This window comes from Periplaneta americana, chromosome 2 (assembly GCF_040183065.1).
Source record: "Periplaneta americana isolate PAMFEO1 chromosome 2, P.americana_PAMFEO1_priV1, whole genome shotgun sequence".
In the NCBI taxonomy this organism is placed as follows: domain Eukaryota; kingdom Metazoa; phylum Arthropoda; class Insecta; order Blattodea; family Blattidae; genus Periplaneta; species Periplaneta americana.
The window spans coordinates 64,089,891-64,117,407 of NC_091118.1; the positions used below are offsets into that span (position 1 = coordinate 64,089,891).

The window sequence follows — 27,517 nt, forward strand, 5'->3', positions numbered from 1 at the left end:
ACTTCTGCACATGTATGGACATTGTGCCACTGTCATACATCTATGACGCAGTGCATGAGGGTAGGCCACTAGAGGAAACCCAAGAGGTGGAACTTAAACTGAGAGGATTCAATACAACATCGGGATGGGAATCCAGTGTGGCTTAGTGAATAGAGCGTCAGCACGTAGAGCTGAAAACCCAGATTCAAATCCCAGTGCCAGAGAGAATTTTTCTCTGTTCCACTCATCCTTCATTTAATGTGCATACTTTATATTAATTGCTATATGTTTCATTAAATTATGGTTCTCACTTAATTTTAACCCTTGTTTCCTACGTTTTTAATACATGGCACTTGGTACACTATGGCTCTGAACCCTTCAATTGTGCATCCTGTGTTAATTATTTTGTAGCTAATGTCAGACTTTTAATGAATAAAGTGAAGATGGAATTTATATTATCATCTCATAAAATTATTATTATTATATATAATAAAAGAATTAAACACTCATATACAGTAATGACTTGAGTAATGAATGTGCAGAATATTTTAACTACCAAATATGCTTGAGCGAAGTATTACGTCAGTTTGCAATTGGCAGTGCTGAACACGATATATTTCCCCTCCATAGTATGCTTCCATATGAACAATGTGTGGCTGAGGGATTGGCATGCTGCAATGAGAGCCACAACTGACTCTGAAACAGGCATCTGACACTTCTGATTTAAAGTAAAATAGAAGCATAGCTATTTTTTTTTAGGATCAAACAGCCATAACCATTTGAAATTGGAACTATGTTCATACGTGATTTAACAATACACTTTTTTTTCTCTTAGGAACACTTTTATTTACTCAAAATAGCTTCTAAAATCATATCCTAAAATTATATTTCTTTGTAAATTACCTTGTAAAAATAGTATTCTGTTATATGAAATACTAAAAAAAAAATGTACACACATTGTTAGGTAATGAATAGAGATGGTAGATTTTAGGAACTTAAAGTTAAAAATTTAACACTATAAAAATCAAATTTAACATTTTATAGTACTTGTAATGTTAGAAATTATCATTTTGTAGCGTTTTGGGGTGGAACATTTTTTACGGAAAGTTTGGTGGTAGAAATTTAATATTATCAATGTGTTAACAGGGCATTTTGTAGATTTTCCAGTTAAAATTCTTGAAAATAATAAGTAAAAGAACAAATTATAAAATTACTATGAACATTAAAAAAAGTACGATGAAAGAGTAATGGAACGGAGAAAATTTCTCTCCGGCGCCGGGATTTGAACCTGGGTTTTCAGCTCTACCTGCTGATGCTTTATCCACTAAGCCACACCGGATACAACCCTGGCGTCGGATAGAATCGTCTCAGATTAAGCTCCAACTCTTGGGTTCCCTCTAGTGGCCGCCCTCTGCACTACGTCATAGATGTCTATGAACGTAGGACCGAAGTCCACACATGTGCTGAGGTGCACTCGTTATGAGTGACTAGTTTGGCCGGGATCTGACGGAATAAGCGCCGTCTTAAATCACGAAGTGATTTACGCATATCATATATATTATTTTAATGTACCGAAGTACATATGATATTTCCATGCAGATATTCTGCGTCATCGGCGCCGGAGAGAATTTTTCTCCGTTCCATTACTCTTTCATCGTATGATGACGCAGAATATCTGCATGGAAATATCATATGTACTTCGGTACATTAAAATAATATATATTAAAAAAAGTGCCAAAAATATGTTGTGATTTTAACCCAACTCACCTTGTCATCAATAACATGCAACATGTTTGTAAGTGAACACTGGACTTAAAGAGGTCGAATATTATACCATCAGCACTAGAGAGATTAGTTTAAAACTAGAGATAATGGTGGTATCAGATGGGTCACATTCCTGTGCTATTTATACTGTAAAAACTAACATGGAAAGATGACCAAAGTATTAAAAAAAATGTAAGAATCTATATGTGGTGGAGTCTTCAGGTAAATTCTAATTTTTTTTTTTTACAAAAACACAAAAATGTCTCATAAAATATAATTTCGTTCTTATTTCCCAGAAACACACACATTTTGCAATTTATTGCGAATTAAAAAACTACAGTACGGCCCTAATATACTTAGCATGCTTTCAAATTTTGACCAATGGCCATTGTTATTTTTGTCATTTTCCCATATGAACCCAGTTGTGTAGGCCAATTTACCAACAGAGTCACTGGCCATGGTGCGCCATAGGAGACTGGTCTATGTTACACCTACGATGAGATGAGATTGTGATGGAGATTTGTTGGGATGCCACAGAGGAATCGGAGATCCTGGAGAAAACTTCTGCTTCTTGGTCCATGGGCTTGCCCAACACAAGTTATAAATTGGGGGTACACCGGGGATCAAACCTGGGTCCACAATACTATAAGTCCAGTGCTCCAGTCAATAGACCAGCATGGCGGCTGCTTTCAAATATATACTTATTTTTACAGCATTTGGGCACATTTAACATGACTGCAAAAATCTACCATCTCTAGTAATGAAGTAATTGTAATTATTATTATTATTATTATTATTATTATTATTAAGACTTTACTGTACTCCAACCACGAGAAAGTCTTTGGGGACTGAGACGAAGCAGGGTAATGCTGTGAATGAATGTTGATGTCATAAGGTCACACACGTGGGTACTTGTATCTGTATTGGCTAGCTCTCACAGCACAAACAATAACAATGATACACACACACATATTGATACTACCCTAGTTACAAAATTAGATCACTGTTAATCTCCTGGTCTTTTAATCTCTCCATACAGGAAACAACATATGCAGGAGAGCGCATGGTTTTTAAACTGACGTTATAACAGTAATATCTATCTACTTCGCTCCAATAGATGACGCAATAGTAAGCACATTCCTTTCACGGTTGAGCTCCTGGTTGGATAACAGTAGAAGAAAACTTTCGGGTTTTACATATTTTACTTGGAACCAATATTTCCAACGTTTCGAAATTCAACATTTTATAATTATTAAGGCCTTCCTTTCATGCATGTCTGTTTACCATGAAAATTGTTTGTGATTATCAGATTTCACCTGTTTGTGAAGGGAGAGGAGCACTTCTCTTGGATCTGGCCCTTGACCCCCTTCTCTCAGACTCTGTGGTTCGCTATTGTCGCATGTATCATCACGGCCACCAGCTCTGCGTATGTCAGTAACAGAATGGTCATTAGGGACCAAAAATATCGGCCTGACTTTTTCAGCAATTTCCTGCATATCTATGGCTTCTTCTGTTGTCAAGGTGAGTGTAGATACAGAATCATTAACAAACAGTAATTTGGTATTTAGTTGATTTCTATACATGCAAAGAATAGTGAAGTACATTCCATCATTTCAGGTGGTTTTGGTCTCTCTTTTTAGGTCACGAATCTTTTCGGTCATACAATAAGACGTGACATTAAGATACAATTATACTCGAGTAATGCGATGTTTCGATACCACGGACATAATGGTCATCCGATTGTGTTGGCTGTATGGTAGCAGTATCCATCATTCGATTGTATTGTCTGTATGCTAGCAATGTACTTCATTCGTATTTGGTTTGGAATTATTTTAATTCTCATTCTATCACTGGCATTCGTCTGAAGGAGTTCTGTTTTTCCCAAGCAGTGTGGAAACGCAAAGCAGGTATGGGATTGCAGAGTAAGTACAATACAAACGGAAGCCGGTAAAAACCAGGCAACCATGTTTTTTGGTTTGCCATTTGTTCCACTGTCCACTGTGACTGACATCATGAATTTTATAACGGATAAATGCGATGATAATCTGCAAGAGCTCGTGCAATATATAGACCAGGTATACATATCAGGCATATGAGGCAGGGGCAGCCAACGACCTCGCCCATCAATGTTCTTTTTTATTGGTTATTTTACGATGCTGTATCAAGTTACTTACTTATGGCTTTTAGAGAACCCGGAGATAAATTTCCACTCTCATATAAGCCTGCCATCGGTCCCTATCCTGAGCAAGATTAATCCAGTCCCTACCATAATATCCCACCTCCCTCAAATCCATTTTAATATTATCCTCCCATCTACGTCTCGGCCTCCCCAAAGGTCTTTTTGTCTCTGGCCTCCCAACTAACACTCTATAAGCATTTCTGGATTCGCCCATATGTGCTACATGTCCTGCCCATTTCAAACGTCTGGATTTAATGTTCCTAATTACGTCAGGTGAAGAATACAATGCGTGCAGTTCTGCGTTGTGTAAGTTTCTTTATTCTCCTGTAACTTCATCCTCTCAGCCCCAAATATTTTTCTAAGCATCTTATTCTCAAACACCCTTAATCTCTGTGAAAGTCAAGTTTAACAACCATACAGAACAAACGGTAATATAACTGTTTTATAAATTCTAACTTTCAGCTTTTTTGACAGCAGACTAGATGACAAAAGCTTCTCAACCAAATAATAACACGCATTTCCCATATTTATTCTGCGTTTAATTTCCTCCCGAGTGTCATTTATATTTGTTACTGTTGCTCCAAGATATTTGAATTTTTCACCTTTTCAAAAGATAAATTTCCAATTTTTATATTTCCATTTCGTACTAAGTTCTGGTCACAAGACATAATCATATACTTTCTCTTTCCGGGATTTACTTCCAAACCTATATCTTTACTTGCTTCTAGTAAAATTCCCGTGTTTTCCTAACATATTCACGTCATCTACATAGACAAGCAGCTGATGTAACCCGTTCAATTCCAGCATCTCAGGTTATTTAGCATCTGAATGAAATAAAGGTGATAATGCTAGTGAAATGAGTCCTGGGTCCAGGGTGCGAATTAACTGGAGGAATGGGGGGGGGGATTTCCTCCCCTGTAGAAAAGTTATCTCCCTCTGATAAATTTATATTAACATCCTACCAGGGATAACTTTTATCCTCCCTCACAAAATGTAATTGTTTTAACACGAGTATATGTACTTTATAAAGTATAAAGTAAGCAAAGAAAATAATACTGATCTATTATCATCACCGGCAAGCTGACAACAATCAATAACTTAGGAATTACACATCTTATCTTAAGCCTGCTCAGGGATATAATTATTATTATTATGATCAAGATAAAAGACAGTGCGACCAAACATTGAGTCATATCGAATGAGGATAATAATAATAATCTTATGTACCGGTATGGTATTCTCTATCTAGTATTATATCCTCTACCCCCATCAGAAATCTTAATTCACACCCTGTCCAGCACCGATAGTTACCCAGCATTTGCTCATTTTGGGTTGAGGGAAAACCCCGGAAAAAATCTCAATTAGGTAACTTGCCCCGACCGGAATTCGAATCTGGGCCACCTGGTTTCACAGTCAGACGCGCTAACCATTACTGCACAGGTGTGGACCTCCATCAATTTTCCCGCGGAAATACGGAATGCTTATAATGCATGTATCACTGGTGAACAAAGGACAAACAATGCTGTCGAAGGCTAGCACAAGTTCCAGAAAGCCGTTTCTACACGTCACCCTTCTCTCTGGAAATTTATAGATAGCTTAAAGCAGAATAACATGACAATGACCAAGATATTATAAGGCTTCTTGGAGGACAGAGGAATGTGAAACCAATGAAGAGTTTGGACTTCAGTAATTTAAAAATAAATAAATAAATACATAAATAAAGTAAGAAAAACAGCTGGGAAAATTTAGAGGGAAGGGAGTAGGTCCTTTTTTAGGTTTCATCCCGACAATTGTCTTCGTGCCCGAGAGAACCATGGAAAAACCATGGGTAAGGTGAGTGTCCTACTGACGACAAGCCAATAGGAAGCCATACTAAGGGTTATTAAGCCGCGAATCTCGAATAGTAGATAATTGCAAGACCACAAAGATGGCAGAATAATTGTAAAATATATGAAATTGCATTGGCTTTGGTTGAATCTTGAAGGCTGTCTGTTTCAAGTTTCTCCTCTTTACAGGTTCTGCGCCTTCTAGTTCTGGCATCTCTGTCCGCACAGTTACTCTGTGCTCCTCACTTTTAGCAACTGTGCTGATCCAAGCATACTCTGCCACACTGGTGTCACACATTGCTGCAGTGACCCAACAGGAACCTCCTTTTCAAGACCTCCATGGCTTGCTGCATTCTCGCTACTCACTGGCTGTCGTCAAGGGAAGTTACATTCATTCCAAGCTTCAGGTAAGAATTACATCTTATAATTTACTTTCGAAGTTGGGGCCTAACTCCTTAAGAGGGGATATACAGGTTTGAGAGTAAAAAAAAAGTAATTTTTAAATTTATTTTAGATATGACCATAAACGTACAAGCGTGCGCTTACTTAGCTCTACACACATGAAATATGTTTAACACTTATTTCCCGTAACTTGTATTTTTCAAAACCATTTTTGTGATAACTCGGTAAGTTTTTAAGATATTGCAGTAAAATTTTGCATGCAATTATCTTTCATACTTATGAACAAGATGAACTACTGTAACATTTATAGTATATTTTTAAACAATATTTTTTACCTAAAAAACATTAAAAATTTAACTTCTCATATGAAATTAAAAAAAATATACTGCCGTTTAGACGTTTCCAAGATTGTAGTTCATATTGTTTATTCGACATTCAGGAATAAATCCGGTTTTCGTCCGACAGTTCGGTTTTACTCTCTGTTGTTCGGTGCCAGATTGAATAATTTGTCCGGGATGTGATTTGTGAGTTTTTTTTTTTTTTTTTTTTTTACAAAATATTGTATTTAGCTAATTCTTCTGTTATACAAGATTTTAAAGCTATTTAAAGTTACTTTCTTTTAAAATGACAAATTCCAAGTGCAAAAGTGATTATTCTCTCTCTGTTTACTTCTCTTTTCACACTCACCAATATTTGGAGCCAAGGGACAGCTTACAAGAGTTTTCAAATTTTCAATTTGTTTATTACATTTTTTATTCCCTATTCAGGCCCTCGAAAACGCGGGAACCACAGCATAATTGATTTATTTATTTTATGTATTTGTTGTTAAAATTTTAAAAGGAACATATTACATTTGCTACTAGTGTTAATTTGGTACTGGAAATACTGATCCACATCTCCCACTTTCTATAAATATTGTGTGCTCCATTTTCGATTACAGGAAAGTTGGCAACACTAGTACTCCTTTAACATGGAACATATTTAAGGGGACACTACACTAGAAGTGACAACTTTTTACATAATCATTTTTTTTTCAACCAAATTTTGAGAACATGTTTACTATGTAAAGAACTAATAAAATTCAAATTTTGAACTCCGAAATGATTTTGGCTTTTGATTATTTTTCTATTTTTTTTTTTTTTTAGAAATATTTTCAAACCCAAGCTTTTAGTAGAAGATCTGAATTTTTAAGCTTCCTCTTTTATGTTTTTTGGTTACATTCACAAGACACAGAGAAACATTTCTATGCATTCATTTTATGGAATATCTTATTTATTCATTTTGAAACATTCTTTTTTTTTTTTAATTTTGAGAATTTACTTTTTCTATAATCTGTGAAGCATTAAGATCAGAAGAAACTACAGTTCAAAAGTATTGGAAAGCACGACTGCTAATGGCTTCATTGCCAAATGCAAGGCACTAGACAAGAACAACAACTTTTTCTATAATTTATTTTTAAAAAATAATAAAATAAACTAGCAGCATTTTTTACAAAATAAATACACAGAAACATGCAGCTACCTTATAAATACGTCCAGGAAAAATTTCATCCAGATTGATTAATATTTGGCATAAAAAAGTTTGTGTTGAATCAAGAAAAATAAACTTACGGAAAAATGGATTTGAATGTAAAATGAATATTTATGTAACACATACCTATTAAAATTCTCTTCTGCTACATTCATCTAGTAACTAGAACAAAAAGTTACTAGATTTGTAATCAGAAATTAAAAAAGAATTATTTGATGGAAAAATCATTTTGACAGGTCTTTAAATGCCACGCCTCCTTACAGTCTTAATTTAAAAATAATTAAACATAGTTGTAACCAGAATTGAACTAAATCCATTTGGGGTATGAAAAATATACATCCATTCTAAAGAAGTGAAATGCATAGTCAATAAATGTTTTGGGAAATTTTCATGATTTTCAGTGGAATTTTCCCTTAAGCTGAGAAATAAATAAGATTTTGCCTCCAGAGATAATGTTCTATCACCACCAAGTACAATGATTCCCCCAGTCTCTGTAGCTGTTTTGCAACTGCATTTCGCTACCTATTGCAGCTCCCCAAATTCATCACAATGATGGGTGGGCATAGGTCCCATACACTGACTAGAATTTCATGAGAAAATTCCTTCCCCATGAAGACTCGAACTAGGGCTCAAGTCCAGACGTAATGCCTTAGATCACGATGCTACGGTGCAGGAACAAACCACCAGATAACATTACTATATTACATGCCAGGAAGTCTCTTTTGCTATGAAGTCAACAAGCATCCCACCCTGTGCATGTTTTATGGGGATACAGTGCCCTTCCAGAAGAAAACACAAAATACATATGACAAACATTTCATGTTGCAAACATATTACAAATACAAATCTTAATTTACATTCATTAGAACAAACTTACATTTTACAAACGTTACATGGCACCATATTTAATGTATATAATACTCAAGTGCAGTCAATTGTTTTAGTAAGATAAATAAGGAGAATTCGTGTGGAGCAGTTAAACCATGCTGTTACAGTGACAATCAAATACACAATGTCGCCAACATGATGGAACATTATATGTGGTCCTTACAATATAGCTTACAGCAGCTGCAAGTATTTTCGTAAAAGAAAAGTTATTTCCCCTGGACCAAAAATACAACACTACAGTGGCCATAATATTTACCAATAATTGATTAAATGGCGATCTTACTTGTGTTAATTGTGTAAGCATGTGCGGCTTACAGCTGTTTCGGTGTGTTCGATTGTTGAAAAGTGTTCAACAATCGAAATGTACCCACACAACAGGCAGCGAAGTTCGAGATGACGCCAATATCTAGTAGGTTCTGAGGATGGTGTAAAGAAGCACCGAAACAGCTGTAAGCCGCACATGCTTACACAATTAACATAAGTAAGATCGCCATTTTGTACAAAAGATTCAACATGGATAATATTTACCATTTTGATGAAGATTGCTCTCCCAAATTTGCCTTCATCCATTTCAATGATAGTCCATGGATCATATCATACTTCTCCTTGATTTCAGTCTGCTAACTTATTACATTGTAATAGCTTCCAAAATCTGTATTTTTTTTTTTTTTGTGCATTAGAAAAACTGCCACTATACCAGTACTTGCTAAACCTCGCACTTGACTACTGCAATTAATTCTTAAAGAATATAATACGAATATTATTAGCAACATATCGCTTCTCTTTTATTTCACATGACTCGATATAATCTGGTTACTAAAAAGAAACGAGCATAATTCGTGCTGCTGTACCACATGCATTCTGCAGCTGATCCACATAATGTATATATTCCGCATACAGACCAATGACAATGATTAAAATATAATTTATAAGGCTATTCTATTTTAAATAAGAGATTCTGATGTTAACAACTTAATTTTAAGTCAGGTTTTGGCAAAGTTCTCAATTCTTTTTATCCGCATCAATGCAAATACTGATTTACGATCACACACTGGCACACTCATTCTGGTTTATGCTTCACTTTACTAGAGCCAAATGTTCTAGCAAGATATGATGGAAGATGTATATTACTTTTTATATTGGTGGATGTAAATTAATATTAAAGATTAAAGACAGCCAAAAAAATCCCTACAGGACAGTGGCCTCCTATTGAGGTAGGTGGTTCTATTCTTCACACATGGTGAACCAGTCCATGAGAGATCTGTTTGTGATTATTAGTATAACATATGCTACTTTGTGCGTCGAATCAGTAACGTATGGTCCAAAGACTGAGTGTTATTTGAATATTGTTCAAAAAGACGACCAATGAAGAGACTGAGGGATGAGGTACAAAAATCTAATCTAGAGATTGGATATATCATTAGATCTCTACAGCAGAGGAGGAAGAGGACGAGAAAGAAGAAAGAAAGAGAGAAGAGGGATAGGAAAATGACAGTAACAATAAAGAGGAATAAAAAAATGATAACAGGAACAAGGAGAGCAAGGATGAAGGGAGCGGAAGAGCTAGAAGAAGAAAATATAAAGAAAGAGAAGGATTATGAGGAGTTCAAGGAGAACAGATGGAAAAGAGAAGAAAGGGGAGAAGGCATAGAAAGAAAAAGAGAACGAAGGCAGTCTAGAGAAAATATTAGCACAGCGCAATACGATGCGATGCATAGGTATGAGCAGGTCTCTACTGTAACATCAACACTATTGGAATAAAAAGGATATAATGATGAACAAGGCGGAGGAAAAATGAAGTGAAAAGTACAGAAAGGGAGGTCACGATGGTGATAGCTGTGTATTTACAAGGAAACTGTTAATGAGCTCATGTCGATATCTGCCCTCAACTATTGTTGGATCTCTACAGCACACACATACACAAAAAAACAGCTGCTCATATTAACTCCAAGGTCACGAAATCGAAGCTTGAATAAAATCATCATAAAATTAAGCAGCTTTCAGTAGATAGTGTTCACTTAACTGGTGAAGTGCACTGAATGCAGAAACTTATCTCGCATTTCACTTGACCATATGGGCTTTCATGAGGATTGTGATTCAATTACGTACACACTGTTGTTTCTTAATACAAAGCAAGTTTTCACATCCTTATGGCTAGTCTGAGCAGTTAAATTTTTATATTTGCTCTTCAGATACGTGTGCCATAGGCGGAGAGAGAGCCGTTTTCTTGAGGGGGGGGGGGGGGGTGTGCAAAGCAAAACCATAGAATCTCCTTATAACGGGGTTATGGGGGACATCATTTACCTCCTCCCCCCGTTGTAGCTTGACCATGCTACAGTACACTACATCAGAATATGATCATTTAATAAAGGCATTTTCGGAGGGCATGTTTCTTACAGTGCTACATCCATATCCGCGATGTTTCGGACTGAATTGTATAGGGCTTGAACAGTACATCTACTACAAATTATAATAGGGCATAATAACTTAAAACAATCTCTCTCTTTTTCTCTCTCATACAGAAACACATATAGGGGAGAGTTGGGTAGTAGTGGATATCGGATAATATCGGACAGCAATGTTTCTTTCATCTACCACCAGATGGTAGTACCTAAGTAACATATGTAGGGCTCTGAGTTCTGCAGTCACAATTGGCCTACGTCTATGTTCATGATACAAACGGAGTGGGCTATGGAAATTCAGCTCTCCTTGACAACGGTTTTGTTGTGAATTGTTTTGTATCTTTCTGACGATAAATAAAAACTATTCTTGAGTTCATTTACTCAGTATGACGCTATTAAAACACGTTCATTGCCGCTTTTGCTGACCCAATCAACAAAAGACTCAATAGATTATTGAGCAGCATACCTATAGGAGAGAAACGACCGTCCCACTATCTACAAGAGCTCAGAAGTTTAGCTTCCGGTCATTTAGGTGAAGTCCTCAAGTCACTCTTCTTAGCACAACTAGCACCCACTATTAGAATGTCCTTGCTTGGCAGAGAAGAGGATAGTTTGGACTCAAATTTTTAGTTAATAACATCGTCAATTTTAGCGCTTAAATTAAAAAGTAAGAAAAATGTATTTAATGTTCCGGTTACTATAATGGATCCATATTTAGCAAAATACAGGGCTATCAAACGAATCGTAATACGAATTTTGAATGATTACTATCAATATAGAGACAGATTTACTTTCAACCAACTGTGGGACAGAGTAAAGCGAGAACTAAAATGGCAACGGATCTCTATTCGTAGAACAGAAGCCAAGGAGATCACACAAACTATCGTAAACGAAGAGGTGGACAGAAACTACCCCCGCTGCTCACCACTGCAACAGAAGAGCTTTTCAGCATAAGACATTATATACATGTACGCATGTCTTTGTTCGTGTGGCAACTAAAGGATCCCTTGTACCACTGTATGAAGGACCGTATAGAATTCTTCGTAGGATATCTGACTACGTGTTCGAAGTCGATATTCATGGCAGCCCTAAAACCATTTCCACAGAAAGACTTAAGCCAGCTTTCTATGAAATCTTCTCTGAAGATGATGGGAACAAGACCTTCGATCATCAACGACCAAGTTCTTCAAATCCCCCACCATTCAGAACTTATCCTGGTGCAAGAAAAGTTTCGTGACTCAGCGTCACTGGGAGGGGAGTACATGTAGGGCTCTGAGTTCTGCAGTCACAATTGGCCTACGTCTATGTTCATGATACAAACGGAGTGGGCTATGGAAATTCAGCTCTCCTTGACAACGGTTTTGTTGTGAATTGTTTTGTATCTTTCTGACGATAAATAAAAACTGTTCTTGAGTTCATTTACTCAGTATATTGTATTCTAGCTACACATAGTTATGTTTCTGTATGCGACATCTGAACACTGCTACTACCATCTGGTGGTAGATAAAAGAAACATCACTGTACTATCATCATGTAGTAGATGAAAGAAACATCACTGTCCGATATTACCCGATATCCGATACTACCCAACTCTCCCCTACATCAATAAAACTACGTAACAGTGCTAACAGGAATTTTTTTATATTAAGCTTTCCTGAACATATGAAATGTAAACTCTAATAAATAATTATTTTATTTAATCTCGTCTTTAAGTTTACATATTATACTGGGATCACTTTTCTTTTTTCTGCATTGTTGTGCAGTATGTTATTCATATTTCTCCAAGTGGCGGCCTGAACATCTGCAGACTTCTAACACACGAGTAGGCCTACAGGCTGTTACAAAAGAAACATTACAGTGCTTCCATTCCTCAAATGAGGGATAGGAATTCTTATACATTCAAAAATTTAAAATAAATATAATATTCCAGATACATGATCTGAAGACATTAATTCGTCATTGTGATAAAACCCTCAAGGCTTTGCAGAATGAGATCATATACATCTTGCGACTGATTGACAAGAAGAAGATTGTGTTCTACAAAAACAAGACAGCAGCTCTGCCTGTGTACGATGAGTTCCAGAAACTCTGGCGTTCTGTGGCAGTTGAGAGCATGTATGACCTGAAGATAGAGGAATATCTGGAGAAACAGGGAAACATGCAAGATCATGGACCCAAGAAGCCGATACCGCACAAGCGTAGGAATCTGAACCAGCGCAAGAAGCAGTCAAGAAGCCGCAAGACAACGAGCACTTGGCTGATGTCCTGGAAACATACGATGACAAGTGAAGATCGGAGAAGTGAGAGTGGGATTGATTATTTATTGTGACGTTGGTAGAGGAGACTGATGCTGTTGACTGAACACGAAGACCGGTAGACAATGCGGAAGTACACGGTTTGTGCATTGTGTGTGACTTAAATGATGATGAAAGGGTGTATGTTGTGTCATGTATAATTGATGGAACTCTTATATATATTCCATATAATGACCTTATTCTATACTCTCTGTTATACTATGTATAATAACAAACAAAAATAAAGCAGCTATAATATTCCTCAATTTAAGCACAGGAACTTAATTACAAACAAAAACAAAAAAGACCTTTTGAATTCAATATTTTCTAACGTTAATAATAAAAAAAAAAAGAGTTCAGACAAGTTTGGGGAGGGGCGTGCCCCCCCCCCCCCCATAACTCCGCCTGTGAAGTGTGTGCGCAGTTTGAGGGAATTTTTCGACATGAGCTCATTAACACTTTCTTTTTTTTTTGTAGTTCGAATGAACAGTGAGGCACTATATTCCAAATATAACTAATCCTGCCAAACCTGTTTCTTAAAGGGAGATCATTCAAAGTCTTGAGTCAGTAAGACCCAGCAAGGCTGACTGAAAAGCAGATGGTCTGTTTAATTCTATATTTTGAGAATAACTGTCTTTAGATTGAAACTATTTTTTGTTTATTTCCTATTTTGTGAGTAAAAAAATATAATATTTAATGTGAAGGAAATATTTACTCTAAAATACAGGATGATCCAATTGCTGCAAAACCTTAACTTTGTTACACAGAGACGAGTAAATGTTGAGACAGCTGTAATAGAGAGATGATAATGCAGGAGAAACCAATTTACTCAGAGAGATCTGCCCACATCTGCTTTACCTACTATCCAAAAATTACTTAAAATGTTTATCAGCACATGATGCTGCAGTAGTATGCTTTGTTACAGTTACTATGAGCAGTTTATAACAAGCAGTGGTTAAGTGCATTGGCAGAAATTTTCCTTTTCCTTTCTTTTATGTCCGAATTTCCATAAACTTAATATTGGTTCCAGTTTTATGGAGTCCTTTGTGGTACAAGGAGGACAAATATAAGTCGGATATTGCTGACTCAACTAAATAACACAAATTTTAAACACAATAGTAAATAATGTTAGAGCAATGATTATCTTATATTTTCTGATAAAAATACAGGGAAATAATCATAAAAATTATTAAGAACAAGAAAACAAAGATAAAATGTGAGCATTTATTAATATTTTTGCTTCTACAATTTTCCTTTCAATTCTTTGTGGAGATTTTATAATAATTTGTTTCACGAAACACAATACTGTGATGGAACTAATCAAAAACCTACTAGTATAGTAGCTGACTAATCTAGTATTTAAGTCAGTTTGATAATTTGTTATGTTGGTTGATGAACCAAATGTTAAAAATAAACTCATCGGTATCATTTTCGATTTATTGTTTAGTCAACTGTCTGAACCTCACAAGTGATACCAACAAGGCACCACTTATGAAGCAACTAGACCAAAAGATAATGGGGTAGGCTGGCCAGTTCTTTTCCCCCTCCATTGCATACATCGCCGACTAGCTACATATTACACTAATCAGACTTCAGATGTATACAAACAATATTATTCCTCTGACACATATAGTCAAGTGAGATGTACTGCCTGAATAATAGATGTACACATAAGCCAGAGCTTCAATCAGAGGACCATTTTCGATTTATATATATATATTTTTTTTCTTTCAATATGGATATAGGATGTACAGATAGCAGTCATGCGATTTTTGTACCATTAACTCTAATGTACAAAGAGCATGTCGTGCTGAGTGGTATTCACTGCTGAAGGTTAAATATGTGCGTGTATCCAATGCCAACCCAGTTCACTTACGTGATTCGGGTTCTCCATATTATGGATAGATATTTGGAACTGAATTTAACTGTTGCATTTTGTCAAAAATAATGCTGATGATATACATTTTTTACATTACTTTCAAAATATGAAAATTCCTCCACTTTAGAAAAAGAAAAAGTTTATTTCCCTTCTTCTCTTTTCTGTGAAAACGATGGCGAAATTTCTCTGAAAATTTCTTTTAATTTACTATTTCCTGTTTGGGAAATTTCACTTTTCTTCCCTCCTATGGTTGAAGGTATTGAGATACAGAGAAACAATGATATGTAAGGAAATTTTATAAATGAATGTCTGACCAAACAGATACAGGATTAGGTTTTAACGCTGGAGATCTGAGTTCAAATCCTGGTGAAATCCAAATAAATATTTTTTACAGATTAACGCAGTCTTTGAGGCAGTTTTGCAGGGCCCTACCATTTCACCTGCCAGCATTTCTCATATTGTTCCGTTAATTATCATCAATATCATTCTGGTGTAACATAGTCTTCATGGTGCATTAGATGCAACGTTTTTGACCACTAAGTGATCTGCAAATTTTAGTTTCTTTTTTTTACTTTGTTATTTAACGATGCTTAAAACAAAAACTGAATAGACTACAGTGGACTTCATGTTGTCAGCAAACAGCTGGACACATTAAGAAGATTAATTGATTTAACGATGTTATATCAACTACAAGGTTATTTAGAGTCTATGGAATTTATGGACGACAGCGATATGATATTTGACAAGATAAGGCCGAGGATTCGCCATAGATTACCTGACATTTCCTTACGGTTGGGGAAAACCTTGGAAAAAACCCAACCAGGTAACCAGCCCAAGTGGGAATCGAACCTGAGCCAAAGCGCAATTCTTGATCGGCAGGCAAGTACCTTAGCTGCAAATTTTAGTTCATTGCTTGAAAGAGGACTGCTTGAGACAGGGTTAACAGAGTTGCTAAAATTAAATTGATTAGTACAGTAATCAAAACTGGATTTCACTGCCAGAACTGTTACAAATGTAAGAAAAGGTCATATCTGAAATGTTTTAATAGTTGTCTGTACCTAAGTGTAACGCACAATCAGAATAAAATGGAAGTGCGATGTGCCATATGGTCCTTTACCCAGTGTTTTCAAGATTTGTCAATTATATTATTTAAAACTACTTAATTGTTGTTTCCTGTAATATAGACTACAATTTATTTGCCAGATGACAGTAACAAAAGTATGAAATAGCAAAGTTTTAATACATAAATATTTATGATAGTCTAGATTTAATTAGAGTACTAAGTAGTAAGTTACAAGCCAGAAATCAAGCAATTATGACTACTGTTGTTTATTTCACTTTTCCAACTAAAGTTATAAAGTAAACGAACATTTCGATGGCTCAGAACGAGACTGTTACAACTCAAAAAATTCACTTTTTGAGTTAATACCATCATTTGAACACTTGAACTGAGAACTATGCTATGTGAAATTGTTACAACTCTAAAAATTTCCTAGTGGGACATAAATGCACATATAACAGCTTTAAAGTTATGCTATTTAGTCTTTTTCTCAATTGGAAAGTGTTATATTTTGCGTTGTAACAGTTATTATTAAATAATAACTATAATAACTAAATAATAACAATGATTATATATACCAATTTTCACTGTTGTGTCATGATTCTCTAATTTACCATCTACAATGGAAAACTTTAAATGGCTCTACTGAAAAATCTCTATTTTTGAGTTGTAACAGTCTCATTCTGAGCCATCGATTTATGTAAGAATATTTTTAATTAATATTTCCTACTAAACAATAAAAAGAAACGATTGGTATTAAATTCTTCTAAAATAAAGCTTAATGTCCTTAAAACATTGATAAACATTTAATGGCGACAAAAATAAATAATTACGTATTTAATATTTTCAAAATCCTTTTTCTTTGAATTTAGTTAATTCATTCACAAAGACCTCGTTTCACAATAAGGATTAGGCAGGTATGGATATGAGAAAGGATGTCGTGGCAGACACTGCTTGGGCATGGTGAGCCTATTGAATACTCGGTGAAATGAGGTTTTTTTTCTTTACTGAGGCGGCTTGCATCGAAGCCCGAGGCTTATTGTGCTGCCCTCTTTTTAAAGGAATGATTGTTGAAGTCCTCAGGACCTCATTTCTGTAACTATCATGATTTACTTCTTAGTGCCATCTATCAATTCAGATGCAAGCCCTAGTCTCATGGAGCTCATACTCTCTGCCCCCCCACCTACCCGGACTTCAGTAGCTTCCTCAGTTCGATGCTATCTGTAAGCAAATCATGGTACTACATCCCTGCTGCATCCAATATTGAACTTAAGATGGTATTACTGAATAGGTATCGTGATTCACTATTAGGTACCATCTATTGATTTGCCTCATACGTGGTGCCTTCTTGGTATCAATTGGTGAGGTTCAGACCTGTCTTCAGACAGTTGACTAAAACAACAATTACTATGAATTTAGCTGCACATCACCTAGGCTCAACAAGAGTCTGCTTTAAAAGCCCCTCCATTCTCCTGAACATATGAAGCTCCCTCAGATAGATGTCATTTGTACGTAAATCACGGTACTATACCTGATGCATCTCCAGTCGACCTGAAACTACTGAAAGATGATACAAATGAAATGTAAACTTTTATAAACTTTGGAAGTGTTAAAATAAAAAAAGTAATATACAATTAGAACACTTTAAATTCTAAGGGTGTTATTCTTAGATATTTCGCAGCATGCACTACGAGCGTGCTAAACTAGCCCCAGCTATCCACTTGTTACTTATACAGGATTCAAATCATATCCTACTGCTAACACTAGTTTATGAATACGAAAAATGCTGATCATCCACCGGAAGCCCGCGCTAAGATTGTCTATGAATATGACCCTAAGTTTTTATAAAGTTCATCATCATCATCATCATTAAACAATCGAGGATCTAGGCCTAGTGGCCTATTCAGGTCTCACTGTCCATTCAGTATTCTTCTAATAGGACAACCTTGGCTCAATTTTCCTGTTGGATGGTATTTCAAAATGGGTAACCTCTCTTTAGACATTCTTTCGACATGTATTCTCCCTTCATTCCTGTAATGGTGGATTTTGTCAAGAGCTGGTTCAACCTTAAGGTCTGATAATATTTCTGTGTTTGCTTTGTGATCATATCATATTATATTTTGCTGTCTAACTCAAGAATTTCATTTCTCCTATAGTGATGCAGGATTCATTTTATTTTTCCATATCTCACATCCATACAATCATATAGGTACTGCCAAAGTGTTATAACGATGGCTAAGAAGCGGTGAGGGAAGTGAGACTGTATGGAATACCGCCACTGGTTTCTATGGCCAGAAAACATACCGTTAGTGAAAAATGACATACCATCACTGAAAAAATGTGATCGTAAAAATTTGTTTATACATTTCCTCACAGCAAAGAGTACTATCTGTTTGCTTCGTAAATCTAAACCTCAGCCTTCTGGAACTGTATTCAACGTGTATTTAGACACGTTTATTTGATAAGCTCAACTCCTGGAATGCTTATAATGGTAGTATTTCAAGTATAGAAGGCTGTGCTCTGTAGCTTGTGGTGGCCATTGTTGCCAATTTAGTGACTACGTCATTTTTTTTGTTGCACTTTTTATTAATAATTATGTAAGGCACTTTGAAGCTTTAATATTATTTTAAATGATAAATCTCAAAGGAGATTGTAAAATGATCTAGTAAATAACTGAAGTAACTTGAAATTATTTTATTAAGAAATGTAATGTGTTGCATAAGCTTTAAAGATTCGCGTTACTGACTGTACGAAACAATTTACTGTATACATCATTTAATTCCTATGTTGTAAGGGAGGGGGTATGCCTTTTTTTAAAATCAAGGTATGCCAGAGGAAAATTTTGGGGTAGCATACCACCTCTGGTTTTTTCCCCACTTCTCTCACTGCTAAGAAGTGATACCTCGTATCTGTAAATTTGCAGGTGAATCAACTGTTTTAAAAATTGTTTTTTCTCAAAATAGACAAACTTTTTATGTGTGTTTCTGCTTTTCGAGCTCTTCTAATCCATGACAAAATATCAGTTAACTGTTCAACTTTGTGAATATAATAATAATGTAGTTAAACTAAATAACAGTATGGTCAAACTAAATGACAATTTTTGTAGATACGAGATTTCACTTCTTAGCCATCGATATATTTTAATCTTGTTTGTTTCTGGACTTGTGGAGGTTTTCAGACCTTTTTATAAAGTTTTATATTTTAAAAACAAGTGTTAAAGTGAATATAATGAGAAATGATATATGAAGTTGAAATTAATGAAAGTGAAATTGTGCAAGTTCCAACGTCGAAAGTTACCCAGCAATTCTGCTTCAATTGGTTAGAAGGGGGGGGGCCTCGGGGAAAAATCCCAACCAGGATTTGAACCCAGGCCTGCTCGTTTCACAGTCGGACATGCTGTTACTCCCAGTGGTGAACTGAGAAGACGTATACTACAGGGACCAAGCAAGAGGAATTGGAACCCAGTTAGAGGACTTTAATATTTTCAAGCACAAGTGAGTCTTGACTGGGTATAATTACTGTTTAGCACCTCTAGTGTATACTACTGCCACAAAAGTGATAAATAAAGCTACAGTAAAGCGTATGAATTATATATTCCTGACCTTTGTTGGGTAACGCCAAAAATCTCTTAGTACCTGCCAGAAATTTAACCCTAGGGTTGCTTAGCAAGTGGATCACCCTGCATATTCCATACATCTGAAATGTGCTGCATTAAAAACCACGTCCTTCATCAATGAAATATATCCCTAGTGCATCCCACATAACACAGAGATGACCACACAAGGAAGATGCTGGTGATGTCACAATCCAAGACATATTAGGATAACAGTAGCTTCTTAAGCTGCCTCAGCAGTGACTCACAACATCAATCACGAAGGCCCATCTCTTTGTACTAGTGCAGGCTTGTAGGCAAGATGTCAGCAGAAGCGAAGTATTGATGAGTGGTCCTGGAACTTATGCAGCTGATGCAGGTTGTCCCACCACACCTGCAGGTGATGCTGTGCGATGAGACGGAACCAAGGAGTCAGGGGGGCTGACTGGGATGCCAGGAAACTGTCTAGCTGGTCTCGACCAACATACTGCACCTCGCTAACCTATAGTGATGGCATTTTTAAATTTAAGATCCAAGATCAAGAGTCTAGCAAACTACTGGATGAATAGATTCTAGAAAAACTGCTATGCGGCAATCCAGCTCTTAGCTGAGCCACTCACAGGTTCTGGTTATGCAAAGAGAGAATGTTTTATCCATGATATTAAGTGAAGTATCGGTAATTCAACACAATCACAAGCTATTAATGTAAAATATTACTACATACAGTGTGTTAATTAAGTATGGAATATTGCTAATAACTCTTTATACATTCATTTGATGAAACAATACCAAAAACAAAAGTTGTTGGAGATATCGAACTAAAACTTATGGCTGTGGTCTCACAAAAGTATTGATTCATGTACAGGATGTGGGGGGGGGGGGAGAAACACTTTTTTTTTTAAATGGCACCCTATATTAAATTTTACATATTTGAAATCTCCATTCAATTTTACATACAAATAAAAGTTTGACTCAGCATAAATTATGAATACTGTCTTGTAAATGTTATGGTTCTTTCAAATGCTTTGATATGTAACACAAAATAAATGTGCGTATTCATAATGGAGTAGGCCATGAAACAAACAAAACAATGACATAACTGTTTCAGAGAGTGTTTAAAATTATGGTTCTTTCAAATGCTTTGATATATATCGTCATAGACGGAACAGTATTGAAGACCTGAAATTAAGGATTAGTAATGAAATGAAACTGATCACTCCTGAAACTGTGAGAAAGTCAATGGACTGCTTTCATGATAGACTGGGGCATTGTCTGGTCGTGAATGGTTCTCATTTTGAACATTTGTTATAATTTTAAACATTCTCTGAAACAATTATGTTATTGTTTGTTAGTTTCATGGCCTACTCTATATGAATGCACACATTTATTTTGTGTCATATTATCAAAGCATTTACAAGAGAGTATTCATCATTTATACTGAGTCAAACTTATATTTGTATTTTGGAAAACGTATTATGTATCTTTCACGTGTTAAATTTTAAGTTACCTTGTTAACATGTTTCGGTATGCTATTGCCCATCATCAGAACTGACTGTCGCTGGTTTGGCGTCTTTTGTTTTGTTTCCTGTGGGGGTGTGTTTGTGTAGTGTAATGTGGAGTCAAAGAATGTATGTGTTCTGAAATTGAGTTGTGTGTTGAGAATTTCATTTGAATGTGTTTTTGTGTGTTTGTATATTTCTGATAATGGCCAAGACATATAATACGTTTTCCAAAGTGATATAGTGTTAAAAGTCGTGTAATCAAAATGTATTCTATTTGTATGTAAAATTGAATGGAGATTTCAAATATGTAAAATTTAATATAGGATGCCATTAAAAAAAAGTGTTATTGTTTTGCCACACCCTGTACATGAATCAATACTTTTGTGAGACCACAGCCATAAGTTTTAGTTAGATATCTCCAACAACTTCTGTTTTTGGTATTTTTTCAAAAAATCAATATTCCATACTTAACACACAGTATAAGCAATTAAAAGACCATTTAACACCCAATTTAAGAAAGGAGTTACTGAGACTTTCTGTCTTCTCATTCCAAATAGTTGCTGGACCTGTTTAAGAAGTGACTCATTAATTCACTGCAGTTCCTTACTGAGAAATGGACGCGAAATTTTCCAGACGCTATTTTTCAGGGTACTTATGTGTATTATTTTTGTACAGTTTCTTCAGAGATAAAGTTACAGACAATTAGTCGGGGTATCAACAATGTGTACAAACATAATCCACATATCTTGGAAAAAAATTGAAAAAATAACTTCTGGGAAACACTGCCTTCATCTCTCAGAGAGAAGTGCAGCAAGTAAGTGCCACTTCTTAAACAGATACGATAAATATTTGTAATAAGAAGGCTGTCTCAACATCTTTATTATTTTGAGTGAGTAAATGATGTTATAATTGCTTATATTTATTAATATTTGGCTGCAAAAGGGTATCCGTCGGATACAGGGGGGAGAGCCATTAATCCTTCCCATTGAAGGCTTTAAGGAACCAACCTGGACAAATACCCAATGTCCCATCCCTACCTTCCCGTGGTGCAGCTGTTAGTAAGCATAATTTTACAAGCTGAACTAAAGGGAAGGGCTACTCATCAATTAGCACTGGTCAGCTTGATGAGTTAATGACTGAATTTGGTATAATTTTCCTCTATCCAATACCTAATTCCCTCTTTACCCTTTCCTATCCAGTTCTCTGACTGAACTCTTACTTTCTTCGATCCCGACGGCATTAGAGCATTCGAGGCCTAGGGGTTCATTTCCCTTTCCTTCCTCCTCTTTCTACTTTTCTGTTCCTAGTGCTGACCTGCTATGGCACTAAAATCGTCCTCCAGTGGCTTAAGGAGGGAAAGCTGGTGATCAACAAGATCTCCCAGCTAGGTCCAATGGACCCGTTGACCAACAGCAGGTGTGGTCCTCCAGACATTCTGGGGGTTGTGTGTGAATGAAGTAGCCACCAAAACGTTAAAATATGGTGTTCACTTAAATCGGCTACAACTTGCCATTTAACCGCTCCAATATTTTAATCTGTGCTTCATTGACTGGTCATGATAATATCTTTGAAAAATATTGGAGTGCAAGAGGTCAAATGACTTTATTGTCAAACGCCTGGCATTAGAAAACAACAACAACATTTATTAATATTTTACATTAATAGTTTGTGGTGTGCCGAATTACCCATACTATGCTGCATAACACTGATAACATGCTATCTGTGTAACTGGAGCCTTGAGTGGCTCTGCTGAGAGACAGGTTGCCACATTGTGGTTTACCTACAATCTAATCACCCAGTACTTCTAATAGGTTAGAAGCGAAGTATTGAAAATCATACAACTAAATTATAAATATATTGTCACTCTAAATAGAATAACGTAAATTGAAATGAAACATTTTAAAAACCAAAATAAAAAAAAGTAAATATAAATTTGAAAATTACAAATCAGAATTTAAAAAACTTGATTCTACAATATAAAATAGAACTAATTAAACAAATCGCGAATATAAAATTACAACTCAAGTTATAAAATAGTAATTGTAATCATAAGTCAAAAAAATATATATGAGGGGCTCACAACCAGAGTAGACCAAGTCCACCAGTGGTCAGTTTTGGATCAATACAATTTCGGATGAAGAAATCTTAGATTTATTCATTTCCATAACAAACCAAGTCCATAACTCATTTGTTACTCCACAGAGGGCAGCATTTCTTATGGAAGTCCAAGGTTGCTAAGCACGAGCCAGGAACTTTAAGGCTCAATTTCTCAAAATTATTCCAGAAAGATTTGGTCCACTCTGGTTGTGAATTCCTCATATATAAATAAAAAAAATAGAAAATCATAAATCTATAGTACAAAAAATGTGGACGAAAAATTTTAAATCTAAATTTTAAAAATCTAAATAAAGACTTCACATTAAAATGAAAGAAATCGTAAATTTCAATCTAAATCATTAATCCGAATAAGAAGGAATATTAAACCTACAAGAATTTTTGAAACGTAAGTCCTAACTATAAATAAATTGTAAATCTTAATACGAATTTGTAAATGTAGACATAAATAATGAGTATTGGAAATTTTGAATAGGGTATTGTAAATCTATCAAGGAAAGTCACTATTCACCAGTTCTTTGTCGAGTGCCTTGGTGAAGGTGTCTGAATGTCGTGCTCATTCTCTTATGTATTAGCTGTCCGTACTCCATCTCGCCAAGCTATTATGATTGTAATTCTTTACTTAGAATCTCTTTTTAGAGGCTGAGAAACTATTTGTAAGGCATTATTGTATATAAGTAATAATAATATATCGGAAATCATAACTAAATCTAAAAGAACAATACAGAATCTAAATAAAATCATAAATATAAATAAAGAACAGAACTAAATTAAATTATCTCATCTGTAAGCCCCCAAAAAATTATCTTTCGTTGTGTGAAGTCCTGTCAAAATTCGCAACTAAAAAAAATCGGTATATAATCATTTCTCCGAATTATAAGGATAGGGGACATACTGGACAGCCCATTTAATTTATCTCTTCATGTAAGCAAATATTTTGAAAAATTTTACAATCTGTACAATAGAAACAACCAAATTTACTTTGTCATACGTTAGAAGTGTTAACACTTTTAACGTATGACAAAGTAAATTTTATGTTTTTAACAAAGTGTTAACGAGAACTTTAATCAATGAGAAACCAAATGACCTGGAAATGTACAAAAACTTGCCCAAACATGTTCAAACATTTTTTAACAAGAGCCAGAACAGGTCACATTGTCACTCAATTGTACCTACACCGATTTCACATTTCTGATAATCCTACTTGTCTGTGGTGTAATAATCACGATGATCTGGAACACATTCTTCTATACTGTCCATCCATAAACCACAAAAGAAGTAAATTAAAATCATCAGTACCAGTTACAGAAGACATAGCCCTACAGTATATATATTGACTACACCTCAACTCTGGCTACTAGCAACAGGCATCTATAATGAACACCGATCAAAATACCCCTCATTTCTCGTGAAAAACAACAACTGAATAGACTACAGTGGACTTTACGTTGTCAGCAAACAGCTGGATACATTAAGAAGATTGATATATGCAAGAAACAAAATAAAAAATAAATAAAAAATGGCAATCTTCCAAATCGTTTTCTATTTTGCCATTTTGTGTTTACGAATTCAAATAAATACTTATTAATTAATTTTTTACAAGAAATTATTTTAATGGGTGTATGTCTGGAAACAGGTTTCGCTTCTTACAACCCCATTTAAAAAGTGATATGGGCAAGTAACAGCCCACTTAGCAGTGATTCAGTGAATCAGCTTTGATAATAAAATCTCGCGAATTACACATTACATTACAGATGTTGTTTATTGGTTTACCTTTTAATAATCGCTGGAACAGTTGATTGCTGCAAACATAGCTCAACACTTTTTGTTCGATTTCTTACGTAACGTAAATGAAGCTGATGGCCCCAGGTAAATAATCACCCAATCATATTTTGAGTAGGAGTTAGTCTGTAGCGTCAGGTTCACACTAAATGTCTCAGAACTTACCTCATCGGGGTTAGGGTCTAGGGACACATCTCTGTGAAGGACCAGGATGTAGTCGATCTCATGTTCACCCCATTTCCCATCTCCTGGGTCACGGTAGTGTATTCTGGTGAGGTACTGGAACTGCTCAGGACTGACTTGATCCAGAGGCACTCCCAGCTCATAGTTCAGACGGCGACCTGCTGCTCGCCGCACCTGGCAAAAAGTGTACACAGACATGGGTCAGTGTTACATGAATGGCTAGATCATATATCACTAATAAAAATGTTATGATAACATTCAATAGAGGTTCAGCTGTTGCTAAATTAGTCAGTTTGTTTATCAATTTGTTTGTCAGCCAGTTGGTCAGTCATTTGTTTAATCAGTGAGTCGCTAAGAAAGTCTGTCAGGCAGTCTGACAGTTGTTTGGTCAGTTGATCAATCAGTCATTAGTAAATCAGATAGTGGTCCATTGGTCAGCAACTCAGTCACATGGTCGATCAACTGGTCAGCAAGTCAGATGATCAACTAGCTGGCCAGTAAGTAATTCAGAAGCCATATTGAATCTTTCGTACACTACTTTTAACACTTGAATATAAATAATTGATTAAATGGCGGTCTTACTCGTGTTAATTATGTAAGCATGTGTGGCTTACAGCTGTTTCGGTGCTACTTGACACTTGACTTGTTTTCATTCAGAAAACAGAAATACAACATAGCATACAGAACAGAAAACACACTACAAAAGACATCTCAACACACCAACAACACAAACAAATAAATACAACCACACAGGCGTATACAAACTCCCATGCAATAGTTGCGACAGTTTCTACATTGGACAGACAGGCAGATCATTCCAAACTCGATACAAAGAACACACTAAAGCAATAACCAGAGGACACAATACATCTACATACACCGAACACATAACTAATGCTAACCACACATACAATAACATAAATACAGACATGGAAATCCTAAACATACAACCCAAAAACCAAAAACTCAACACACTAGAACAATATGAAATATACAGACACACTAAAACTCACCCTAATCAAATTCTCAACACACAGATCAATTTCAGAACACACACACTATTTGACACAGCTCTTCATCACACGAACGCACCCACACAACAGGCAGCGAAGTTGAGATAGTGCCGATATCTAGTAGGCTCTGAGGATGGTGTCAAGTAACACCGAAACAGCTGTAAGCCACACATGCTTACATAATTAACACGAGTAAGATCGCCATTTAATCAATTATTTATAATTCAGAAGATCGATCAGCTAGTCAGATGGCTAATAACATGGTCAGTAAGTCAGATGGTCCATCAGTTGGTTAATAATCAAATTGTCAATCAACTGATCAGCAAGTCAGATGGTTTATCAGTTGGTCTGCAATACAGGTGGTCAATTACATGATCAGTAAATAAGATAGTCAGCCAGATGGCCAATAATAAGCTGCTCAGTAAATCAGATGGTCAGTGAGCTAGTAAGAGACAGTCAATCAGCTGTTCAGGAAGTCAGATGGTGGATCAAAATTGGTGGTCAAGCAGCTGGTCAGGAAGACAAATGGTACATGACCTTGTTAATAAATCAGATAATTGAGCATTTAGTCAGCAAGTCATATGAATAAATTTATCATTAAAATGAATTAGCACTATATTCCAATAAGATTTTGATTAATTTCATAAAGGCACTATATTTTATGAAATAAATTATTAACAAGTTAACAAATGAAAAAAAGCCAAAACACAAAAACCTATAGACAAAATACTTATTATTAATCCCAAGCTCAATGAGTTAGTCATTAAGTCAGATGGTCAATCAGCTGGTAAGTAAATCTGATGATGGATCAACTGGTCAACAATTCAGATGGTCAATTAGTTGGTCAGATGAAAAGTCAGTTGGTCAGAAGTCAACTGGTCGTAAGTCAGATGGTCAATAAGAAATATGTTGTTGTTTTCTAATGCCAGGCGTTTGACAATAAAGTCATTTGACCTCTTGCACTCCAATATTTTTCAAAGATATTATCATGACCAGCCAATGAAGCACAGGTTTTGAGGTGTTCCGAATCCATTTCTTGATATGAGTTGCACAATGGGCAGTTAGGGGACTGATATATTCCAATTCTATGCAGGTGTTTGGCCAAACAATCATGGCCTGTTGCCAAT

The 27,517-nt window shown here is 35.7% G+C and overlaps 2 protein-coding genes across 3 annotated transcripts in view; one reads left to right on the forward strand and one right to left on the reverse strand.

Moving 5' to 3' along the window:
- LOC138695171 (glutamate receptor ionotropic, delta-1-like) overlaps window positions 1–27,517 on the forward strand; it is a 51,359-nt gene that overhangs the window by 6,162 nt on the left and 17,680 nt on the right. The window contains exons 4-5 of the mRNA XM_069819630.1: window positions 3,053–3,264; window positions 5,938–6,155. Of these exons, the coding sequence (XP_069675731.1) occupies window positions 3,053–3,264; window positions 5,938–6,155 (430 nt within the window). The remainder of the gene's footprint in view (window positions 1–3,052; window positions 3,265–5,937; window positions 6,156–27,517) is intronic.
- Idi (Isopentenyl-diphosphate delta isomerase) overlaps window positions 8,481–27,517 on the reverse strand; it is a 29,158-nt gene continuing 10,121 nt past the window's right edge. For both annotated transcript variants that reach the window (XM_069817885.1, XM_069817886.1), the window contains exons 4-5: window positions 25,360–25,551; window positions 8,481–20,297 (exon numbers count right to left, since the gene is read on the reverse strand). In XM_069817885.1, coding sequence (XP_069673986.1) covers window positions 20,121–20,297; window positions 25,360–25,551 — 369 coding nt within the window. In that variant the 3' untranslated portion in view covers window positions 8,481–20,120. The remainder of the gene's footprint in view (window positions 20,298–25,359; window positions 25,552–27,517) is intronic.